The sequence below is a fragment of the Macaca mulatta genome, chromosome 13 (assembly GCF_049350105.2).
Source record: "Macaca mulatta isolate MMU2019108-1 chromosome 13, T2T-MMU8v2.0, whole genome shotgun sequence".
Taxonomy (NCBI): domain Eukaryota; kingdom Metazoa; phylum Chordata; class Mammalia; order Primates; family Cercopithecidae; genus Macaca; species Macaca mulatta.
Window position 1 is genome coordinate 98,255,774 of NC_133418.1, and position 21,686 is coordinate 98,277,459.

General features: G+C 51.5%; 1 protein-coding gene across 1 annotated transcript in view; it reads right to left on the bottom strand.

The window, feature by feature from the left end:
• Positions 1 to 17,855: 17,855 nt before the first annotated feature.
• The window catches only part of KCNK3 (potassium two pore domain channel subfamily K member 3), a 41,503-nt gene continuing 37,672 nt past the window's right edge, over positions 17,856 to 21,686 (bottom strand). Inside the window, exon 2 of the mRNA XM_015111929.3 lies at positions 17,856 to 21,413. Within this exon, the coding sequence (XP_014967415.1) occupies positions 20,512 to 21,413 (902 nt within the window). The 3' untranslated portion in view covers positions 17,856 to 20,511. The remainder of the gene's footprint in view (positions 21,414 to 21,686) is intronic.

Here is a 21,686-nt window from a genome sequence, read left to right on the forward strand (position 1 = left end):
TTAGCTGGGCATGGTGTCGTGCGCCTGTAGTCCCAGCTACTCAGGAGACTGAGGCAGGAGAAATGCTGGAACCTGGGAGGTGGAAGTTGCAGTGAGCTGAGTTCATGCCACTGTACTCCAGCTTGGGTGACAGAGCAAGACTTTGTCTCAAAAAAAAAAAAAAAAAGTTTAGATTCCCACCTTTTACCTTACACCAAAATAATTCCAGCTGGATAAAAGATGTAACTGGAAGAAAAAAATTAAATTGTAAAAGCTCTAGAAAGGAACGTGGAAGAGCGATTTTGAAGACATTATAATAGTTCTGGAGTGGTTCTTCTGCATGTCATAAAAAACCTTGCATGGGGAGAAAAGCATAAATAAAATAAAAGATATATGACAATCTGTGAAAAATATTTGCAGTTCACACCACAGGCACAGGTCGAATTTCCTTGACATATAAAGAGGTGTGTATGGCGTATCCATACAATGGAGCATCATGCTTCAATAAAAAGAAATGAAGTACTGATACATGGTACAACATAGGTGAACATTTATTTATTTATTTATTTATCTGGAGATGGTGTCTTGGTCTGTTGCCCAGGCTGGAGTGCAGTGGCGTGATCTCGGCTCACCGCCACCTCCACCTCCCGGGTTTAGGCATTTCTCCTCCCTCAGCCTCCTGAGTAGCTGGGACTACAGGCGCATGCCACCACGCCTGGCTAATTTTTTGCATTTTAGTAGAGATGGGGTTTCACCGTGTTGCCCATGCTGGTAACTCCTGAGCTCAGGCCCTGCCTGCCTCAACCTCCCAAAGTGCTAGGATTATAGGCATGAGCTGCCTTGCCCAGCCAGATGAACCTTGAAACCATTATGTGAAGTGAAAGAAGCCAGCCACAAATGACCACATATTGTATAATTCCATTTATATATGAAATGTCCAGAATAGGCAAAACTATGGAGACAGAGAGTAGATTAGTGGTTGCTTAGGTGTGGGGGTGTTTGGTGGGGGAGGCATGGAGGTGTATGGTGTATGCATGGTGGGGGTGATTGCTAATGGGTACTGGGTTTCTTTTGACAGGGAGACAAAATGTCGTAAAATTAGATTGTGATGACAGTTGCACAGCCCTGTAAACACACTAAAACCACTGAATTGTACATTTCATATGGGTGAATTTTATGGTATGTGGACTGTATCTTCATAAAGCTGTTAACAAAAAATCAATACAAACAAGGTCAAAAACACAAAAGCAAAATAGACAATGAATATAACCAGATAATCCCTGGGAAAAGAAGTACCTCTTAGGCCCATGAAAAATGCTCAATAGTGCTCATAAAAGAGAAATACAGTAGCCGGGTGTGGTGGCACGCACCTGTAGTGCCAGCTACTAGGGAGGCTGAGGCAGGAGAATCACTTGAACCTGGGAGGCAGAGACTGCAGTGAGATAAGATTGCGCCACTGCACTCCAGTTGGGGTGACTAAGTGAGACCCCGTGGGAAAAAAAAAAAGAGAGAGAGAGAAATATAAGACTGAGCTTGGTGGCTCATGCCTGTAATCCTAGTACTTTCGGAGGCTTAGATGGGAGTGTTACTTGAGCCCAGGAGACCGGTTTAGGCAACAAAGTGAGAAGGGTATCTCTACAAAAAAAATCAACAAAATTAGCTGGGTGTGGTGGCACCTATCTGTAGTCCCACCTGCTTGGGAGGCTGAGGTGGGAGGTTGCTTGAGTCCGGGAGTTTGAACCTGCAAAAGTGATACAAAAGTACAATGAGTATCATTTTCACCTGTTCAGCTGGGAAATTTCAAACAAAGTATGATAACGTGCTTTTGGTCTGACTGTAAGGAAACTATACACTGATGGTGGAAATCAAGACAGTTCAGCCTCTGAGAAGGGCAATTTGGTAATATCTATACAATTAACACATTCATACCCTTTGTCCCAGCCCGGAGCTACCATGTGCCCAGGAACTGTCTTCTAGGATTGTTTGCTGTGAGATAATGAGGCCTTACATAATTAAACTCTTATTATGTTGGGTTTTCTGGTCTATGAGACCAAAATGAAAACTGGTAATTGTAGCAATTCCACTTCCAGGAATTTATTCTAATGTGTTTTCCCTATGTGTTTTTCATAGCAATGAATTGGGAACCACCCAAATTTCCATCTAAAGGAGAGTAGTTAAATACATAATGACGCCTCCATGTACTGCCATGCAGGGAATACAATATTGCCTCACAAAGGAATGATGATGCTCTTCATGTGCGATGGGCAATGATCTCCAAGATGTGTTGTTAAGAGCCCCATGTATGGTCGGGCACAGTGGCTCACGCCAGTAATCCTAGCACTTTGGGAAGTCAAGGTGGGCAGATTGCTTGAATTCAGGAGTTCGAGACCAGCCTGGGCAATATGGCAAGATCCTGTCTCTACAAAAAATACACAAAATTTAGCCAGGTGTACTGGCATGCACCTTTAGTCCCAGCTACTTGGGAGGCTGAAGTGGGAGGATTGCTTGAGCCTGGGAGGTCGAGGTTGCAGTAAGCCAGGATCACACCACTACACTGCCCTCCAGCCTGGGTGACAGAGTGAGATCCTGTCTATAAAAAAAAAAAGAAAAGAAAAGAAAAAAAGAAAAAGCCCTGTGTATGATATGCTACCGTGTATACAAAAAGCTAAAATATATGTATATATTATACTTGTAAATATAGAGAAAAGCGCTGGGTGGAGATGCGGAAAGTGATAATTGTGTGGTGGAGGGCCAGGGTAAGAGAGACTCACTTTTCACTGCATATTCTTTTTGTGCCTTTTGAATTTTATACCATGTGTAAATTGACCTCTTCAAAATGGTAAACAGAATAAAGGATGCCGCACCAGGAAGATGGTGCACCCTGAGAATAGGACTCTCTCTACCTTCACTTCACAACTATCGGATATGGCTCCAGATATGCAGCTTCTCCAAAACACCAGGGAAATTCGAGAAGCACAGTCTTGTTGACCAAAAGCTGGGTTACAGTCCTGGAGATGGATTCTAATTTGCCATGTGCCTTTAGGCAAGTTACTTCCCATCTCTGAACCTCTGCTGGACCACCTGACTCCTAGGGGCCTTCCAGATCTCACGCTCTGCTTCTGCCGCTGGGCCAATACAAGGCTTACTAGACAGCCACCAGATGGCGCGCTGACCCTGCTTCTAAAGGGAGATGAGCTTGGACCCATCCAGTTTTCACAAATGATGGGTGTCACTGGAGGGAATTTTAATATTGAAAGTATCAAAAAGGTCACTTCTGTAATCCCAGCACTTTGGGAGGCCAAGGTAGGAGGATTGCTTGAGTCCAGGAGTTCGAGACCAGCCTGGGCGATATAGCAAGACCCTTATCTCTATTTATTTAGAGACAAAGTGTCGCCCTGTTGCCCAGGTTGGAGTGAAGTGGCGCGATCTCGGCTCACTGCAACCTCTGCTCTTGGGGTTCAAAGGATTCTCCTGTCTAAGCCTCCCGAGTACCTGGGATTACAGGCGTATGCCACCACACCTGGCTAACTTTTTTTTTTTTTTTTTTTGAGGCGGAGTCTCGCTCTGTCGCCCAGGCTGGAGTGCAGTGGCGCGATCTCGGCTCACTGCAAGCTCCGCCTCGCGGGTTCCCGCCATTCTCCTGCCTCAGCCTCCCGAGTAGCTGGGACTACAGGCGCCGCCACCACGCCCGGCTAATTTTTTTGTATTTTTAGTGGAGACGGGGGTTTCATTGTGTTAGCCAGGATGGTCTCGATCTCCTGACCTCGTGATCCGCCCGTCTCGGCCTCCCAAAGTGCTGGGATTACAGGCTTGAGCCACCGCGCCCGGCCTTTTTTTTTTTTTAATTTTTAGTAGAGACGGGGTTTCACCATGTTGGCCAGGCTGGTCTCGAACTCCTGACCTCAAGTGATCCACCTGCCTCAGCATCCCAAAGTTCCGGGATTACAGGTGTGAGCCACCCCACCCGGCACCCCTATCTCTATTTAAAAAAAAAAAAAAAAGAGAGAGAGAGAAAAAATCAAAAAGGGTGTGATTCAGGGAGCTGCAGAAAAACAAAAACAGGTGCTGAGGGCTGAGTTTCTCCAGGAGTCAGATGGTGGAGGACACAATCAAGTGTCCTCAACCAGGAGGGCAGGGTGGTCTAGTGTAAGAGACTGGCGAGACTGCAGGCTGTCAGGAGGTTTCAGCCTCCCTGTGAACTGGGGAGGTCTTGGCTGGGGCAGAGAACCATGAAGGGCATGGGCTGTGGAATCAGGGGCGGGCAGGTCTGTTGACCTCTCTGAGCTTGTTCCCATTTGTAAAATGGGGTAATTCTGTCAACTGTGATACTGATTGTCATTCTTTTAATAGTGTTTGTTCTTGAAACATTAGAACGCTCAGTAAATGTAACTGTTAGGTCTATACATAACGGGGAAGCTGCCTCTACAGAGGACACGTTTTCTTGGGGCTTGATGTCCAGGCTCCTAGTCTGGAGGGTAGACATGAGGGCTTCTTGCAGGAGGGAGATCCCCGTGTGAGACAGTGGTACTCTGTGGGGGCTGATCATTGCTGGGCTCAGAAGGAATTCCCTAGTTGTCTAATGTATGGCAAACACCGCAATTACTTTTGCACCAACCTGATAGATATCTCCCAGTTTTTCCTTTTTATGTGGACATGTGAGGAAAGTCCTATGTATCTTTGCCTTAAAATGGTTCTGTTTAAATGTTATAAAATATAAACGCTATGGATTAAAAAGAGCGGGTGGCCTTTTTAAGACATTTCTGGCTGAAGCCAGCATTTGAAACTGCTGGAAACCACTAGGGCTGTTAATGTGTAATTTTTAGCGACTCCGGGCGCAGTGACCTTTTCTCCGGAGCAGAGATTGGTGTTAGTGGGGAGGGGTGCCGGCAGGATAAATGCTGCAGTGGGACACTCTTCTCCAGAGTGAAAGTGACCAAGTGGGAGGAGCGTCTGCCTCAGGCCTCTGCACTTCTTCCTCTCTTTCTTGGCTGAAGGAATCTTGGAACTATGTGCTTACAGGAAGGGAAATCTTTTTTCCACCCCCACACCATGGAAAGGGGCTCTTTGCTCACCACGTGAGATTGTACCTCCTGGAAGAGGCTCCTTGTTAATTCCACCAAGGGGGCATATCAGCTGGCTTTGGTCCTGGTGGAATAGAGTGGAAATTGGTTTTCCTTCCTCAAAAACAGATCCCAATCTGAGAGCAGCAGATCCCAATCTTTATTTCTCCAAAACAGTGCTTCCAGAACCTTCCTGTTAACATGCAGATTCCCAGTGGCCATTATACAGTGATTCTCGAGAGGGTAGGTCTGGTGACTTGGTCCTGACAGTTCTGGTGGGAAGAAGCTGTTCCAGCTGCCTCAGCCCTCCAGCAGGGGCTGGAGGATGACACGGACATGGAGAGACCCCAGAGCATGGATGGGAGGGAGCTGGCTCAGGGGCCACAGGGCCCAACCTCAGGGGTGCAGGCTGAGCAGGCAGGTAGGGCAACACTACCCCAAAGCAAATAGCAGGGCAGCGGCTAGGTGTGAGGGGAAGAAGGTGGAGTGGGAGAACATTGCATCTGCAGTCCAAGCTCTGCTCCTTACCACCTAGGTGACCACAGGCAGGACACTCAGCCACGTGGGCCTCACCTGTATGTTGAGCGTGGTGATTCCTGCCTGGTATCTGATACAAACTCAGCAGAGGTAGTGGTTTTCTTCCTTACATTAGATCATCTGAACTTGGTCCACAGGCCCCTCAGGGAACAGGCCTCAGAGTGTCTCTTGTGCTCTGAGAATAGGGGAGGGAGTAAACTAGGCCTATGCCCTTTGTAACAGTACCCACACATACGCCTTCCCCTGCTGCGGACCTCCTTGGCTCACCTGTCCCGATCGCTCCCTGATTCTTCGTCTCTTATAGCAACTGAAAGTACAGATGGTCGTGACTGCCTCCTGGGTCCTTATCAGGCCTCAGTTTCCCTAGGGGTGAAATGAGGCAGGCTGAGATGCCTTTGGGATTCCTTCCAGCTCTGGCCAAATCTTGCATGAGGATTTGTTCTGCTCTGTGCTGACCAAGGCAGGGAAGGGGCGCCATGTCATCCTTCATGGCCCTGCTGCAGGTGTCCCCTGGGGACCTCGGCTGACTTCCTGACTGCTCTCAGGGCATCCTCATAGACATGAGGCTTTGTCTGAATGCAATGGTCAGATTTTTCACCATGAACCAACCAGAAGGAAGGGGAGAAGTCCTCTCCATGACTGGCCAAATCAGAGTGGCTTTTTGGCTTTAATCTGGCTCTGCTACTTTTCTGGTGTGACTCTGAGCTTATCTGAGCTTTCTGTATCCAGCCTCCTCATTAGCAAACGGAGCGGAGGAAGAGGTGGTCCCTGTAGGGCCTTTCTGTAAAGGCAGACATACTTGGTCCCACTGTGAGACTCTGTACATTTCCACTGAAGATCCATTCCTCATGCTTTGAGGGCCCTTTTTGAGGCTGGCTGGGGAGCTGAAGCTCCCTCTCCCTAAGCATTTTAGCAATCTGCCCTCAGCATCCTGGAGCCTTCAGTGTGCCCCCCACCACTCCCAGCTAAGAGCTGACCCCACAGGAGGTGGCATCCTAGGGGAGGGTCTTGGGCCTTCCATGGCTCCTGAGCTGTTAAGTGGTGAGGGAGCCAGGTGGACAGGTGCTACGGGCCCATCCCCAGCCTCAGCACACTCCTGCCCGTCACGGCTCGTGCTCCCTGCCCTGAAGGCAGGGCTTCTGGGGCCACCGAGGCCACTGGCATGACTATCAGGACATCTGATTCTTGAGCTGGAGGCTGCTGTGCAAATGTGAGACCAAGGAGAGCCCGTAAGATTCCATTACGGTGTTTTGACAATCTTCTCCCTTGGCTGTGCCACAGGCTCTCCTTGGCCTCCCTGCCAGGCAGGGGAGTAGCTTGTTCTCAGCTCTGGAAGCAGCAGCTGGGGCATCCTGGTCCCTTCCAGCCCACAGAGAAGGGCCTGCTATGTGCCCTCCTGCCGTTCCCCTGCCTAGGCTGGTGTAGAGAGAGCGATCTTACAGAGAGCAGGTGTTGGGCTGTGAATATCTGTCAGGAGTGAGTGATGCCAGGTGAATCTTCTAGAAACTTTACATTCCATGCATTTTTCCTCCACTCTGAAACTTTTGCTGGCTCCCTGTTGCCTATGAGTAACAGAGCTAAGGGCTGAACATCCTGTCTGGTGGATGCCTCCAATGTCTCTTCCATTCTCCCCTGCCTTTCCTTACTCCTTCCCTCCTCCCCACGCTCACAACCATCTTTGATGCCTGGTAAGTGTAGGCATGGCATGAAGCTCCAGAGATAAAACCACAAAAGAGAGGGACACAGCCCAGGACTCATGGAGCCTCACTCCCTCCCCTTCCTAAGGAGACCCCTGGGCTCTTCTCATTGTTCTCCAGCCCTCTGGGAACATTCCCCTATGGGGCCTTTGCTCAATTTCCTGCACCTGAAATGCTGTTGCCATGTGCTAGATCCCACCATTCCTTCCAGGCTCAGTCAGGGCCAGCCCCGCCCTGTGTCACCTCCCCAGCCTTGGAGCCCTCTCTGTCTCACTTGGCACTCAGCCCACATATCTTTACCCTGACCTTCATTTCTCTCTGTAAATCTCCATCAGCCCTGGGTTCACACTCATGGTGGCAGGCTGGAGCGGGTCTTATCCAGGTCCCTCCCTGGGGCCCAGTTCCTAGTACTGGAGGAGGGTGTAGGGGTCCCCATGGGGTCAGAATTGGACTCATCCAGGAATGCAGACCTGACTGGCCGGGCCGAAGGGCTTTAGGGGCAATTTTGCATTAGGATCTGTGGCTTCTTGGCCAGCCTCATCTGAAGGGAAGCAGGCAGCCCACAAGGGAAATAAGAGCATAGTAGAGCATAGCACTGAGGTTTGTATGGTTCCTGGCACACAGCCCAGTCCTCATGCATTCAGGAGAGAGGGCTAAGTCACAGAGAGGGGTCTGTAAGTAAAAATCCATAGCATTTTCACTAAACCCACCACGAGAGTTTGGAGCACCAGACAACATGCTCTGAAGTTGCAGAATGGAGTGTCACAGTAGGTGGGTGGGGTTTGAGGACTGTGCTCATTGGGGCAGACTCTGCAGCCTGAGCAGCAGGATGGCCCACCTGTCTTGACTGCTGTAGGTGAGGAGGAGCCTATCTCCTTGAGCAGCTCCAGCCCCAAGCGGCAGGTAGCAGAATGATTGGGCCACATAGTGCCTTGTCCCTCACCTTGGTGTGCATGCCAGCCTAGGCGGAGGTTACCCCATAGTGGTTTAGATATGAGACCCTTTGGGACTCCTGGAAAAAGATGGCAGAGTAATTTTAATAGGCGAAGAAACAGCCAAAGAAATGCTGTGTCATGGGCTCTGGGGATTTTCCATTTACCCTCAGCCTGGTAGGACCTGAGAGACCCTGTTTCCCTAGGCAGAGGCACAAGGTTTTAGATTAGCTCCTGCCCCAGTGACCTTTGCTTGATGTCTGGCTTGTGCCAGCAACACCCCATGGGGACCTCATGGTTGCTTGTTACATCCATGTACCGATATGTGTCCAGCTTCAAGTGACACTAGTGACACCTGTGGTGACAGCTGGCCTGGTCTGGGGTGGGCAGAAGTTGACCAGAAGCATTGGTGGTCTCCCCGCTGACCCTCTTATAAAGAGGCATGGGGGACTTATATCCCCTACTGTGGCCGTCAGAACAAAACGGGTGTGGGTGGGAGTGCTTAGTTCATCTGCTGGGCCGTGTGCAAAGCCTCTGTGGTTTGTTTTTTCCTAAACAGCTTCTTTGAGATGAAACTGATGTACAATAAACTACATGTATTTAAAATGCAGAATTTGGTAAGTTGACAGATGTATATACCTGTGAATCCATCACAGAGAGCAAATGCATCCTTTGCCCCAAACCTTCCCTTGCTCCCCTCCTGCCCCCCGCGCCCCCGCTTTTTTTTTTTTTGAGACAGTGTCTCACTCTATCACTCAGGCTGGAGTGCAGTGGCACAATCACGGCTCACTGCAGCCTAGACTTCCCGGGCTCGGGAGATCCTCCTACCTCAGCCTTCTGAGTAGCTGGGACCGTAGGCGCGTGCCACCACACCTGGCTAATTTTTTTTTATTATTTAGTAGAGATCAGGTCTCACTATGTTGCCCAGCTGGTCTTGAACTCCTGGGCTCAAGGAATCCACCCGCCTTGGCCTCCCAAGGTGCTGAGATTACAGGTGTGAGCCACTGCACCTGGCCTGCTCCCCTTTTTAATCCCTGCCTCCTTCCCTGGGCCAGGGCAACTGTTCATCTGCTTTCTGCCCCTCTACATTAGCCTCTGTTTTCCAGAACTTTAGAGTAATGGAATCCTCCCATATGTGCCCCTGTTTGTCTGACTCCTTCCACTTTTTGTGTGTTTCAATAGCTCCTTCCTTTTCATGGCTGTGTTGTATGCCTTGCCAAGCATATACCTAGCTAATGTATCCATTTCCCTGTGGATGGACACACAGGGAAATGGATACATTACCTGGGTATATGCTTGGCAAGGCATACAACATATTTCCAGTTTTGGCCTGTTACAGATAGAGTTTTGAAGCTGGTGCAGATGGGGGAGAGTGCTAGCCAGGGAACCCAGAGGCCCATTCCCTCCCTCTTTTTTTTTGAGATGGAGTTTCACTCTTGTCACCCAGGCTGGAGTGCAATGGTGTGTTTTTGGCTCACTGCAACCTCTGCCTCTTGGGTTCGAGTGATTATTCTGTCTCAGCCTCCCTAGTGGCTGGGATTACAGGTGCCTGCCACCATGCCCGGCTAATTTTTTTGTATTTTTAGTAGAGACGGGGTTTCACCATGTTGGCCAGGCTGGTCTCGAACTTCTGACCTCAGGTGATCTGCCTGCATTGGCCTCCCAGAGTGCTAGGATTACAGGCGTGAACCACCACGCCTGTCCTCCATCCCCTCTTTGTCTTACTGTTCTCTTCTGAAATATGAAGCATTGGACTCACAGTTCCTAGGGGCCCCTTGGCTTTAACAGTGGTCTTCCTTCGTTTTTCTCTGTTAGTGATGTGCTCCTGTGACAGTGAGGGCCAATAGCAGAGGCTGGGCCTGCTCAGGACCTGGGCGTGCTGGGCTCTGCACTGCCCAAGCCTCATTCTGGAATTCAAGTGATAAGTTTGTAGCTCTCAGCTCTGGTGAGCTTAGGCTACAGAATTTGGAGCTAGAAAGGACCTGAAGCATTGTCTGTATGGTCGCCGGACTGGGTGCATGGGTCCCCTGAAATGCGTGTTGTGGATCTACTAGAGCCAGCCCACTGTGGCAGCAGAGTGCTGATGCTTGAATCCCATCCACCCTGGGGGGCTAGGGAAGGGTGGGGTGGAGCTGGGTTTGTCCCCACCCCTACTCTCTCTACTGCCCCCTCTCCCCCGCCACGGCCGACTGGCCTCTCTCCCTGCCTCCCAGCAACTTCAGCAGTGCCCTACTTAGACCCTGGAGAGGGGTCTGCCCATCTGTTCACCGTGATGAGGCTGGAGGGGGTGGTGGCAGTGGGTTCCTATTGTGTCTGTGGTGCCAGATTTGGAGATTAACTCCAAATCACTTCTGTCTCAGGAACAACGAAGTGGCTTCCCCGTAGCCTGATGTCACCCCACCAACCTGCTGCTCCCTCTGGGAAGGGAGGATCAGGAAGGGATGGGCTCTGGCTTACTCTGCCTTCCAGAAGCTGTTGAAGCAGCATCTGGGATCCCCATTTGCTCAGGGGCAGGGATGAGGTGCCTCCCTCTGCAGGGGTGTTGGGAGAATTGAGTAGCACTCCTAGCCCAGCTCCTGGCACGTGCTTCATATCATTGTTTGCTCCACACACCTCAGCCCCAACTGATCTAAGGGCCCCGGCCATCAAGTTTCCTGTGGCAGATCTCAGCTCTTGGAGGCTGTCCTGAGTGCTAAGAGACAGCCCTCCTGCTCCCACTCTTCAAGGACAGAACAGTCACCTGAGAGAGGAAGGGGCTCAAGTCTGAGCTGGGAAGGGGCTGGGAAGGGCCATGCCCAGGTCAGGAACTAGGGGTGGGGTTTGGGCTGGGCAAAGCTTGGCTAAATGAAGAAGCCCAGATAAAGTGGTGGTGGCTGGGGGAGAAAGGGGGAAAGCTTAGTCAGGCACAGAAGCACCTTTTTTTTTTTTTTAAATTTTTATTTTGAGATAGGGTCTCGCTCTGTTGCTCAGGCTGAAGTGCAGTGGCACAATCTTGGCTCATTGCAACCTCCGCCTCCCGGGTTCAAGCGATTCTCCTGTCTCAGCCTCCTGAGTAGCTGGGATTACAGGCGTGCACCAGCACTCCCTGCTAATTTTTGTATTTTTAGTAGAGACGGGGTTTTACCATGTTGGTCAGGCTGGCCTCGAACTGCTGACCTCGTGATCTGCCTGCCTTGGCCTCCCAAAGTGCTCAGGATTAGAGGCCTGAGCCACCGTGCCTGGCCAGGAAGCACCTTCTATCTTTACCAAGTTCAAATCTCCAGCCCAGGTCACTGACATCTAGGGACTAGGGAGCTGTACTGATGTGACTGGAGCCCAGCCACCGGCTGGCTTTGATTAAACAGATAATTTTCAAGAACAGATAAAAGGAGTGATGAGTAGCCAGAGCCAGCAACAGTTCACCAAGAACACGCTAGAATAAATGTACCCTGAATTAAGGGTCCCTTATCTGATTCTGTCCTCTGATATTTTCATCAAAGGCTTGAGTAACGGCACAGAAGGCTGTATTACCAAATTAGTGGGTGATGTGGGGCCAGGAGAGAGCAGGAAGAGATTTAATGTGGAACCAGACTTCAACACCTGAAACATCATCAAAAGCCTGGAGCTACGCAGTGGCACTAAAGTACAGTCTGGCGCTGATACTAAAAAGGGAAACTGCTCAGCTTCAGTACAGGAAAGGCCTGGCTCAAAAGGTAACAGGCCGGGCATGATGTCTTACGCCTGCAATCCCAGCACTTTGGGAGGCGGAGGCTGGCGGATCACCTGAAGTCAGGAGTTCAAGACCAGCCTGGCCAACATGGCAAAACCCCGTCTCTACTAAAAATACAAAAATTAGCCAGGTGTAGTGGCAGGTGCTTGTGATCTCACCTATTCAGTGGGCTGAGGCAAGAGAATTGCTTGAACCCGGGAGGCGGAGGTTGCAGTGAGCTGAGATCGCGCCACTGCACTCCAGCCTGGGCCACAGAGTGAGACTCCGTCTCAAAAAAAAAAAAAAAAAAGAAGGTAACAGGCACTGATTTTTTTCTCTTGTCTTGGAATTTGCCACCAGAATGCACAGCCAACGACGAAGAGATGCTCTCAGTTCTCCCCAGCCTGGATAACTAAAAGAAGAGAAGGAGGATCCCTCTAGTTGTGGGTTGTCAGCCTCGGAGAGGAAACCTGGCAGAGTTGGAGCTGCAGGCTCCCAGGGATCACTCATAGAAACTGCAGGAAGGGGAGATGGCATTTTCTTCCCAGGTTGGATGTCTACTTTGAAACGAGCTCACTGCTCTGCTCCCAGTGCCTATTTGAACAAGGGCAAAGAGCATGGGGAGAGGTGGCGAGGGTCCCTGGAGGCCATCTCACTCCCATTGTCCAGCATGTATTCCATAGTCAGTGGTGACCTGGTTATGTGTTTCCTGTTTCAGGAAACAACAGCTGTGGGAGAGTGTTGATTTGGAGAGTCAGCCTGGTCAAAGGCATGACCTTTTCCCCAGGAACCTTGGTCTCCTCCAGCCAAAGGGCAGAGGTCATTGGCTGAACATTTTGCTGCCCTTGGTCCCGAGTCTAGGCTCTGGGCAGGGTTTGCTCAGGAGACGTGGTGAAGTGGGTGAAGTGTTCCTAACTCCTGTCTCCTTTGGATAATGGGTTCTGTGAACCATGTCCACCTGGGGCTCCTCAACCCATGGGAACCTGCCCAGCAAGCTGGGAGGCCGGTGAACAGCAGGACACTGCTGGCCCAGAGCTATTGTGACTAGGCAGCAGCCCTGGCCCAGCACATCTGTCACCGCGGAAATGCAATGCCTGTGGCTCTGCCCAGTGCTTCACTTACAGGGTGAATGTGCAAAAGTCCCTGCTTGCAGGACATCGGGTCTTTCTAAACTGTAGTTTTGTAATCTGTAAAACAGGGGTGTTAATCCTGACTTAAATCACAGTGTTGTTCTTTTTTTGTTTTTGTTTTTGAGACAGAGTTTTGCGGTTGTCACCCAGGCTGGAGTGCAGTGGCGCTATCTCGGCTCACTGCAACCTCCGCCTCCTGGGTTCAAGCAATTCTCCTGCCTCAGCCTTCTGAGTAGCTGGGATTACAGGTGCCTGCCACCACGCCCAGTTAATTTTTGTATTTTTAGTAGAGATGGGGTTTCACCATCTTGACCAGGCTGGTCTTGAACTCCTGACCTCAGGTGATCTGCCTACCTCAGCCTCCCAAAGTGCTGGGATTACAGGCATGAGTCACCGCACCCAGCTCCACAGTGTTGTTCTGATGACCAAATGAGAAAGTGATGTGAGAGCTCTGTAAATGCAAAATGCTGTTAAAATGGATTCTTGAGGGGGTGCTGTTCACTGGCCAGAGAGGGTCATGGAGGTCAATTCCATCACAATCCTTGCCCCAAGGGGCTGGCACCACCCACAAGGCCCTCCCCTGCAGCTGGGAGACTGAGGGGCAGGAGTGTGAGTCTCTCTGTTTGTCCAGATGTGGATGTGGTAAATTTCCAGCATCAGAGTGACTCAACCTCAGAGATTAGCAGTTTTCATCTGAAATCAGAGTCAGAGAAGGCTGGGCCCTTACTGGGGTGTGTGTGTGTGTGTGTGTGTGTGTGTGTGTGTGAGTGTGTGTGTGTGTGTGTGTTGGAAAGTTAGGCTATGTGGATACTAATTCTGGCTACACCATTATCTCGCTTCATGACCTTGAATATGTCACTTCCACTCTGAACCAAAATCCCTTCCTCTGAAACAGAGGAGCTGGAACAATTAACTGAGTGTGTGTGTGTATGTGTGTGTGTATCTTTGCAACACTTGAGAAAAGATAATGGCTGCCAGGCGCAGTGGCTCATGCCTGTAATCCCAGCACTTTAAGAGGCTGAGGCAGGCAGATTACTTGAGGTCAGGAGTTCAAGATCAGCCTGGCCAACATGGTGAAACCCTGTCTCTACTAAAAATACAAATATTAGCCGGGTGTGGTGGTGAGCGCCTGTAATCCCACCTACTTGGGAGGCTGAGGCAGGAGAATTGCTTGAACCCGGGAGGTGGAGTTTTCAGTGAGCCAAGATCACACCACTGCACTCCAGCCTGGGCAACATAGCAAGACTCCATCTCAATAATAATAATAATAATAATAATAATAATAATAATAAAGATGCTGTTGTTCCAGCATCAAGGCTCCTGCCTCACTGGGCAAGAGGAAGGTACTGAGTCCATGACAGATTGAACTTTTCAGAGGTTACCTGAGAAACAGAGTCATTCAACCTTCTTACCTGAATCCAGCTTTGGGACTGAGAGGAGGCCACAGCTTTGTGCTGCTCAGTGGAGATGGTGATGTGAACTGCAAGGGAGGGAGCTTGGCTTGGTCACTGTCGGCAGTGCCTCTTTCTTCTGCCAACATGTCTGTCCTAAACACATCCTTCCCTGGCCCTGGACAGCCCTCTCCTGCCTCTAGCTTCCTGCGATAAATTATGGGAAGGCTACTGGGCTTGCGGGTAGGGAGAAATGCTGAGCCTGCAGAAAGAGCTAAATGGTCCTAAATGTGGGAATGTGAGGGCCTGAGGTGAAATAGGATTTCCTTTTTATTTTTTATTTTTTTTATTTTTTTGAGACGGAGTCTCACTGTATCACCCACGCTGGAGTGCAGTGGCACGATTTTGGCTTCCTGCAACCTTCACCTCCCAGGTTCAAGTGATTCTCCTGCCTCAGCCTCCTGAGTAACTGGGATTACAGGTGCACGCCACCACACCCAGTTAATTTTTATATTTTTGGTAGAGACAGGGTTTCTCCATGTTGGCCAGGATGGTCTCAAACCCCTGACCTCAGGTCATCTGCCCACCTCTACCTCCCAAAGTGCTGGGATTGTAGGTATGAGCCACCGTGCCCGGCTGGAATAGGATTTCTTAGCTCCAGTGGAATCTGTCATCTTTGAAGGATGACATCATTAGATTACAGCCTCCTCTCTCACCGAGGTTCTGAATAAGAAATGACCACATCATAAATAGGTCTGAACTTCTGCCAAACCTTTGTTGAAGACGTGGATCATCATGGGACAGTACACAGCAGGTGGGTAAGAGCATATGCCTTGCAGCCATTGGCCTGTGTTCAAATCCCTGCTTTGCCGGCAATTCACTGCCTGATATTGAGCAAGTGGGCTGCTTTGAGCCTTGGTTGAATCTGGCATGTAATTGAGAATAACATATGTATTTTATATTGTTGTGGTCTTCACTTATAGAAGGACTTGCAAGCTAAACTTCTTTTATAATTTAGTGTGGGGTGAGGAGGAAGGATCAGCCTTCTCTCTTCATCAGTGAGATTTCGATAGATCAGCATTTCCCAAAGCGAGTGCTGTGACATACAGGGCTTGGAGAGATGTCATGCAAACAGAGGTCTGGTATTTGGAATGAGTTTGGGCAGTGCTGGGTTAAGCAGGGGTAAACAGCATCTTTGCTGCAAGACTTTTCATAACCTTTATTAAGCTAAGATGCCTTGTGAAGCTCCATGAGTGGGTGATATTGACAGCATTTTCCCAAATTCATTTGACCAATGAACCCTTTTTTCCACGAGACACGTTTTGAAAAGAATTGTCGTTACATCCCTCTTTCTGTCTTGGCCCCCGGAAACTTCTATTTCCATCTGATGCTCACCCCGAGTAACCAAATCAGCGGGGATCTGGGTATATTTATACCCCACCTCCACTCTGCTGTGCTGGTTTTCTATTTTTGTTTTGCTGTACATATATCTTTTAGTGCAGGATGCCTCAGATGCTGTGTGGAAATGAGGGGGGTGGGGATGGCATCATCTGGAGAGAAGGAGCCCACGCTAGAACCTCAGGCAATTCTGAGATCTTAGAAGATGTGAGCAGGGACATGGGTGCTGTTCACCACTGCTCTGCCCAGCTGCCATAATGCTGATCACCCCTAGGGAGATGGGGATAAATGCAGCCCCTTAGGAGACTCCTCCCAGGTCTGTTTGTAAAGTCTATCCCAGGCGATGAAGAAAGGAGGGCAAGTGTCATCACGTTTATGTCCTGTAAGCACTGCTTAAGAAAATAAGAATCACCTTTAACTGGTCATTGCCAACCTCAAAAGCAAGCTAATTTCTGCTATTGCTGCATTTAGCTGTTTTAAGAAAGACAGAGGCAGGTGAGCCAGGGCAGTAAGCCTCAGATTTTGATGTGGTGGCCTTAGGAGTGGGTGAGCCAATGGCATCTAGGCCCCCTGAGGGCTGCAGGCCAACAAGGAGCTGCCAGGAGTGCCATCACAGGAGGGCTGGCTGTGTCCTGCCTCCAGAGGCAGGGAGTGCCGGTGCCATCATTTCTTCCTTTTAACTCTGAACCCTCCATCAAAGGTTCCCTCTCTGTATCTTTCAGTTGACCTACGCGGGTAAGGCAGGGGGCGGGGGAACTGGGAGAAAGTGTCCATTCTCCCACTCCCTTTATTTCTCCAGTATATTTCAACCTGCTGGTATTAAACCAATAGCAGGTAGAGACATCAATTTAGTGGATTGTGACCAGCATTTTATAACATGTAATGGAACAGAACGTATTAGAGTCACTGGCTGTAGCAGGGTTGCTAAGAATCCAGCTTTGGAATTGAGAGGGGGCTACCTTTTGTGAAAGGTAGGCAGATAGATAGGCATGGAGCTAGATAGGTATGGAGCTGTGTGCTATTACTGTGGATTGTACTATATGAAGTTTGGGGGTTGCTGTAGCTGACCTGGGGAGCTGGCACCAGATGGGTAAGGTGGATCTGCTCTTAGGGTCTGTCCTGGGCTCTGAGGCCCAGTCCCAAGCCTGAGGTGTCCTTCTAGACCCAGAGAAAAATGTACCCCAAAGAAAGGTGCTTGTGATGCACTCTCCTTCAAAGACATATGTTTTAGTCAATCAGGTCACTCAGCCAGGGGCCCCTACTGCAGGAGAAGGAATCCATACTCCTGGCTGACTGGGAGGTACCACTGTCAGCTGGGGTGTGTCCAGGCGGACTCTGCAGGCTGTGTGAGGATGGACAGCACTGGAGTAGGAATCCCCAGTTCTAGTTCCTAGCTTAGGTCTGCCACTCACTGCTCTGTGACTCAGGCAGGTGATTTGCTCTCTGTGGGCCTCAGTTATTCGTGTACAGGGGGGACAATAGGACCAGGTGATTTCTAACGTGTTTCTTACTTAGTCTGTTCCAGGAGGACATTAAGAAAATCTGGATCTTCCGGGAAATCCCAGAAGGGAAGCCAGTGTCACCCACAGGCCAGCGAGACCACGGCGAGTCAGCTAGGTATGTTATTTTATTATTATTATTATTATTATTATTATCATTATTTTTAGACAGGGTCTCACTGTGTCACTCAGGCTGGAGTGCAGTGGTGTGATCTCAGCTCAATGCAACCTCCGCCTCCCGGGTTCAAGCGATTCTTGTGCATCAGCCTCCTGAGTAGCCGAGTAGCGGGGACTACAGACACGTGCCACCATGCTCAGCTAATTTTTGTATTTTTCGTAGAGACGGGATTTTACCATGTTGCCCAGGCTGGTCTTGAACTCCTGACCTCAGGTGATCTGCCTGCCTACTGCTGTGATTACAGGTGTGAGGCACTGAGCCCGGCAGCTAGGTATGTTTGAAGACCCCGGCAGGGGAGGGGGTGGGAGATGGCTCCTCCCTGGTAGCAGCAAGGGCATACGATGACAGAGGCAGCTGGAGCCTGAGCCTGGTCTCCGTGGATAGCATTTATTGGGCGCCATTCTCAGTGTGAAGACAGATAGGCAGGAAGAGCTGAGGGGAGGCTGTGGCAGCCACGGCCTTTGGAGTCCAGGGGCTGCCCGGGGTGGGGGTGTGGGCGTGAGGACATGGTCACCCACACATATTGCATATTCTGTGGCAGTGTGCCCAGGCATAAGGCATTGGGGAAGCAGAGAGGCTGCCTGCAGTGAAAGGGAGTGAGGGGGAAGCAACACTGGCCTTCCAGGTCCCTAGGAAAGACCCAGCAGAGACTGAACAGTCCGCCATGCTGTGCCCCACGGCCATTCTGCACCCTTCCCCACCTTCTCTCCGCAGCTTTGGTTGTGGCTCCCTCGGGACTGACAGGACAGGACCCTTCGAGGGCAGGGTCACACACAGGACAGAGGCAGCCAGCACTGCCCCCCCATCCCCAACATAAACACAGTGGGCACCTCCAGGTCCTGGGCCCTGCTTTCCTGGCACGTGGGCAGCCATTTTCTCCACACTGAGACGGGACTCACAAGCAGGGTAGACTTCTTCCCCCTAGGGGTCCCCAGAGACTAGAGGATGCAGGTGGGGGCCTGAGGCTGGCCACCCTGTGGGTGCTGTCCTCCAACTTCCCTGAATGCCGTATTGGTCAGCAGTGTTAAGGAGCTGGCAGGGGAACAGCATGGGAAGGCAGTGTTGCGGGAGGACAGGTCCCTCATCCACCCCTTGATGTTGTCCCAGTCACTATACCGGCTCCAGCTGTGGGGCCCCAAACGTGAGCCTCGAGCATCACCTTCGTCAGCTGCATTCCATCTGGGCTTCTGGGTTGCAGATGTGGTGGGCCGAGGGCATCTCTGGTCCATACCTTGCCACCTGGGAACGGTGTTTCTTGCTGCAGCCTCAGCTTCTCACTAGTTACTTGGGACACAGGCACCAACAATGACAATGGTGCCAGGGATGATGTCCCATAGGATACGCCTGCCAGCTTTCTTGGGCACTCTGCCCAATTCCCAAACTCCTAGAGCCCCAGATCCTGGCCTTTCTGCCATGGCAGGTAAGCCCTGCTTACCTCGGTCCCAAGAACTGCACTGTTTGTAAGTATGCACCCTGGTGACAAAGGCCCCTATGCTGCCTCAGGAGCCCATTCAGAGCTGCTGCCTCCTGACCAAGAAGAGAAGAGGCTGAGCCTCAGCAGTGCCCTCTGACCCGGGACTTCTGATTCTGGTTTAAAACCCAGGTAGCCACACAATGCCAGGATGTACACTGCAGGAGCTTTGCTTTCAAGAGCAGGCCAAGCTGGAAGAAAATAACACTTCAGCTAGGAACAAGTAGGCTGGGCTCTTGTCTCCCTTTGCCTTTTTTTTTTTTTTTTTTTTGAGACAGAGTCTTGCCCTGTCACCCAGGCTGGAGTACAGTGGTGTAATCAGGGCTCACTACAGCCTCGACTTCCCAGGTTCAAGCAATCCTCCCACCTCAGCCTCCCAAGTAGCTGGGACTCCCAGGCACGTGCCACCACACCTGGTTAATTTTTTATTTTTTCTAGAGATGGGGTCTCACTGTGTTGCCTAGGCTGGTCTCGAATTCCTGGGCTCAAGCAATCCTCCCACCTCAGCGTCCAAAAGTGTTGGGAATACAGGTGTGAGCCACTGCACCCATCCCCCACCCCTTTGCCTTTTGCTCTCTGGTCACTTCACCTGTCCAGGCCTCAGTGTTCTCATCTGTAAAATGGGGGTGAGAACTCCTGCCCTGGTGACCTAAGTAGGCTGTTGTGAGACTCAAAGGAATCAGTGGCCAGCATAGAGTTTTCACAGGCTAAAAATCACTCGACAAATTTAAGAGTTGGGAATTGTCAGCAGTAGCTGGGGATGGTGAGTCTGAAGTTTTCTGTTCCAGATTCTAAAGGCAGTGTCTGGAAGGCTGAAGTCCTACCTGCTATGAGAATGTGGCTAGAGGCCAGTTAGTTTGAACCTCCAGTGTGACCATTCTGCAGACTGGCAGGCCACTGCCTCCTGCCTCCTGGCTGGCCCCTCCTGCTGCCTGCCTGTCCCTCCTTCTTTCTGTCCTGCTTTCTGGGGACCAGCTGTAGGGACTGCTGGGTTTCCACTTTCTCCATAACTGCAAAGCCATGCAAAACAACACGAAGGGAGGTTGGGAGACACAGCTGGGGATGGGGATGGGGAAGGGGAGTAGGACTGAGTGGGGGTGACTTGGACAAAGACACCCTGGCTTTTGGAACCAAGGGAAGGTGGGAGACCTAGCAGGACAGAGGTATAAATAGAGATGCAAACGTACACGGAACATGAAGTCCCCTCCGGAGGTGGGGGTCTGGGTACCAGCAGGGTCTCTGAGGACTGGGAGCTTCTTAGATTTTCAAAGGGAAGGGAGGCTCCCAGTTTCTGCCTTCCCTCCCTGACCCCACCAAGTTTCACATTTCTCGGAATTTGCAGGGCTCCGATGGGGGCCCCAGGGGACCTCAGAGCCCGGCCTCCTGCCGGCTGGTGCAAGCAGGCACAGTCGGAGATGGGGGTGCTGGGGGAGAGTGGTGAGGGATGTTGTGGGGTGTCCCACTGGGCAGAAGGCGGCAGGGGCAGTCTCCTAGCCTCCCAGCAGGGGTCCCCCGCCCGCGCCCCCAGGTGCTCCAGGCCCCTCGGGGCAGTCACACGGAGCTCCTGCGCTTCATGAGGCCGCGGAAGGTGGACAGGCTGTGCAGGCCCGTGGACACCGAGCTGATGGCGGAGCGTGGCGCCCCGCTGCACAGGCAGCGTCGCGAGGGCGTGTCGCTGTAGCGGCCGCCCGCTCCCGGCGACGAGTGGCTCTGCTCCACGCACGTGTCGGACGTGGAGAGGTCCCGCGGGATGATCATGGGGATGGAGTACTGCAGCTTCTCGCGGCTCTTGTACCACAGGCACGAGCACATGGACTGGAAGTGCAGCACCTCCGCGTAGACGTTGCGGAAGCCGCCGCCGCCCGCTGCCGCGGTGGACGAGGCGGTGTCCGTGGTGTGCGCGCTGCCACCGCCTCCGCCGCAGCCCGCCTGCCCGTTGCGTGTGAGCAGCGCGCGGTGCTCGGCGTCGCGCTTCTCGTCCTCGGCGTTCATGGTCATGAAGCGCAGCACCACGAGGTTGAGGAAGGCGCCGATGACCGTGAGGCCTGTAAGGATGTAGACGAAGCTGAAGGCCACGTACTGCGGCTGCGTCTGCAGGGCCTGGTCCTTCTGCAGCGCCACGTAGTCGCCAAAGCCGATGGTGGTGAGCGTGATGAAGCAGTAGTAGTAGGCCTGGAAGAAGGTCCAGTGCTCGTAGTGGGAGAAGGCGGCAGCGCCGATGCACAGCGTGCTGATGCATGAGAAGAAGCCGATGAGCACCATGTTGGCCATGGACACGTCGGCGCGCCGCATGCCCAGCCCCTTCTTGGCGCGGTGCAGCAGGTACCTCACCAAGGTGTTGATGCGCTCGCCCAGGCTCTGGAACATGACGAGCGTGAGCGGGATGCCCAGCAGCGCGTAGAACATGCAGAACACTTTGCCGCCATCCGTGCTGGGCGCTGCGTGCCCGTAGCCTGGGGGAAAGCGGGAGAGAGGAGAGAAAGCACACGCTATGGGGCTGCCCTTCCAGAAACCCTCTTCTCCCTACCCCCTCGCCCCTCCACTTTCCCCACCTTGGGGGTCTGGGCCTACAGTGACAGAGGCTCCTTGTCTCCACGCACTGTGCTAGGCCCTTGCTCATGCTTTCTATTGTACTCTGTGACACCTGCAGGAAAGTATGTAGGAAGGAAGAAATAGGGAGGGCTGACTTCCAAGGTCACACGGCTTGAGAGCAGAGCAACCGTGTT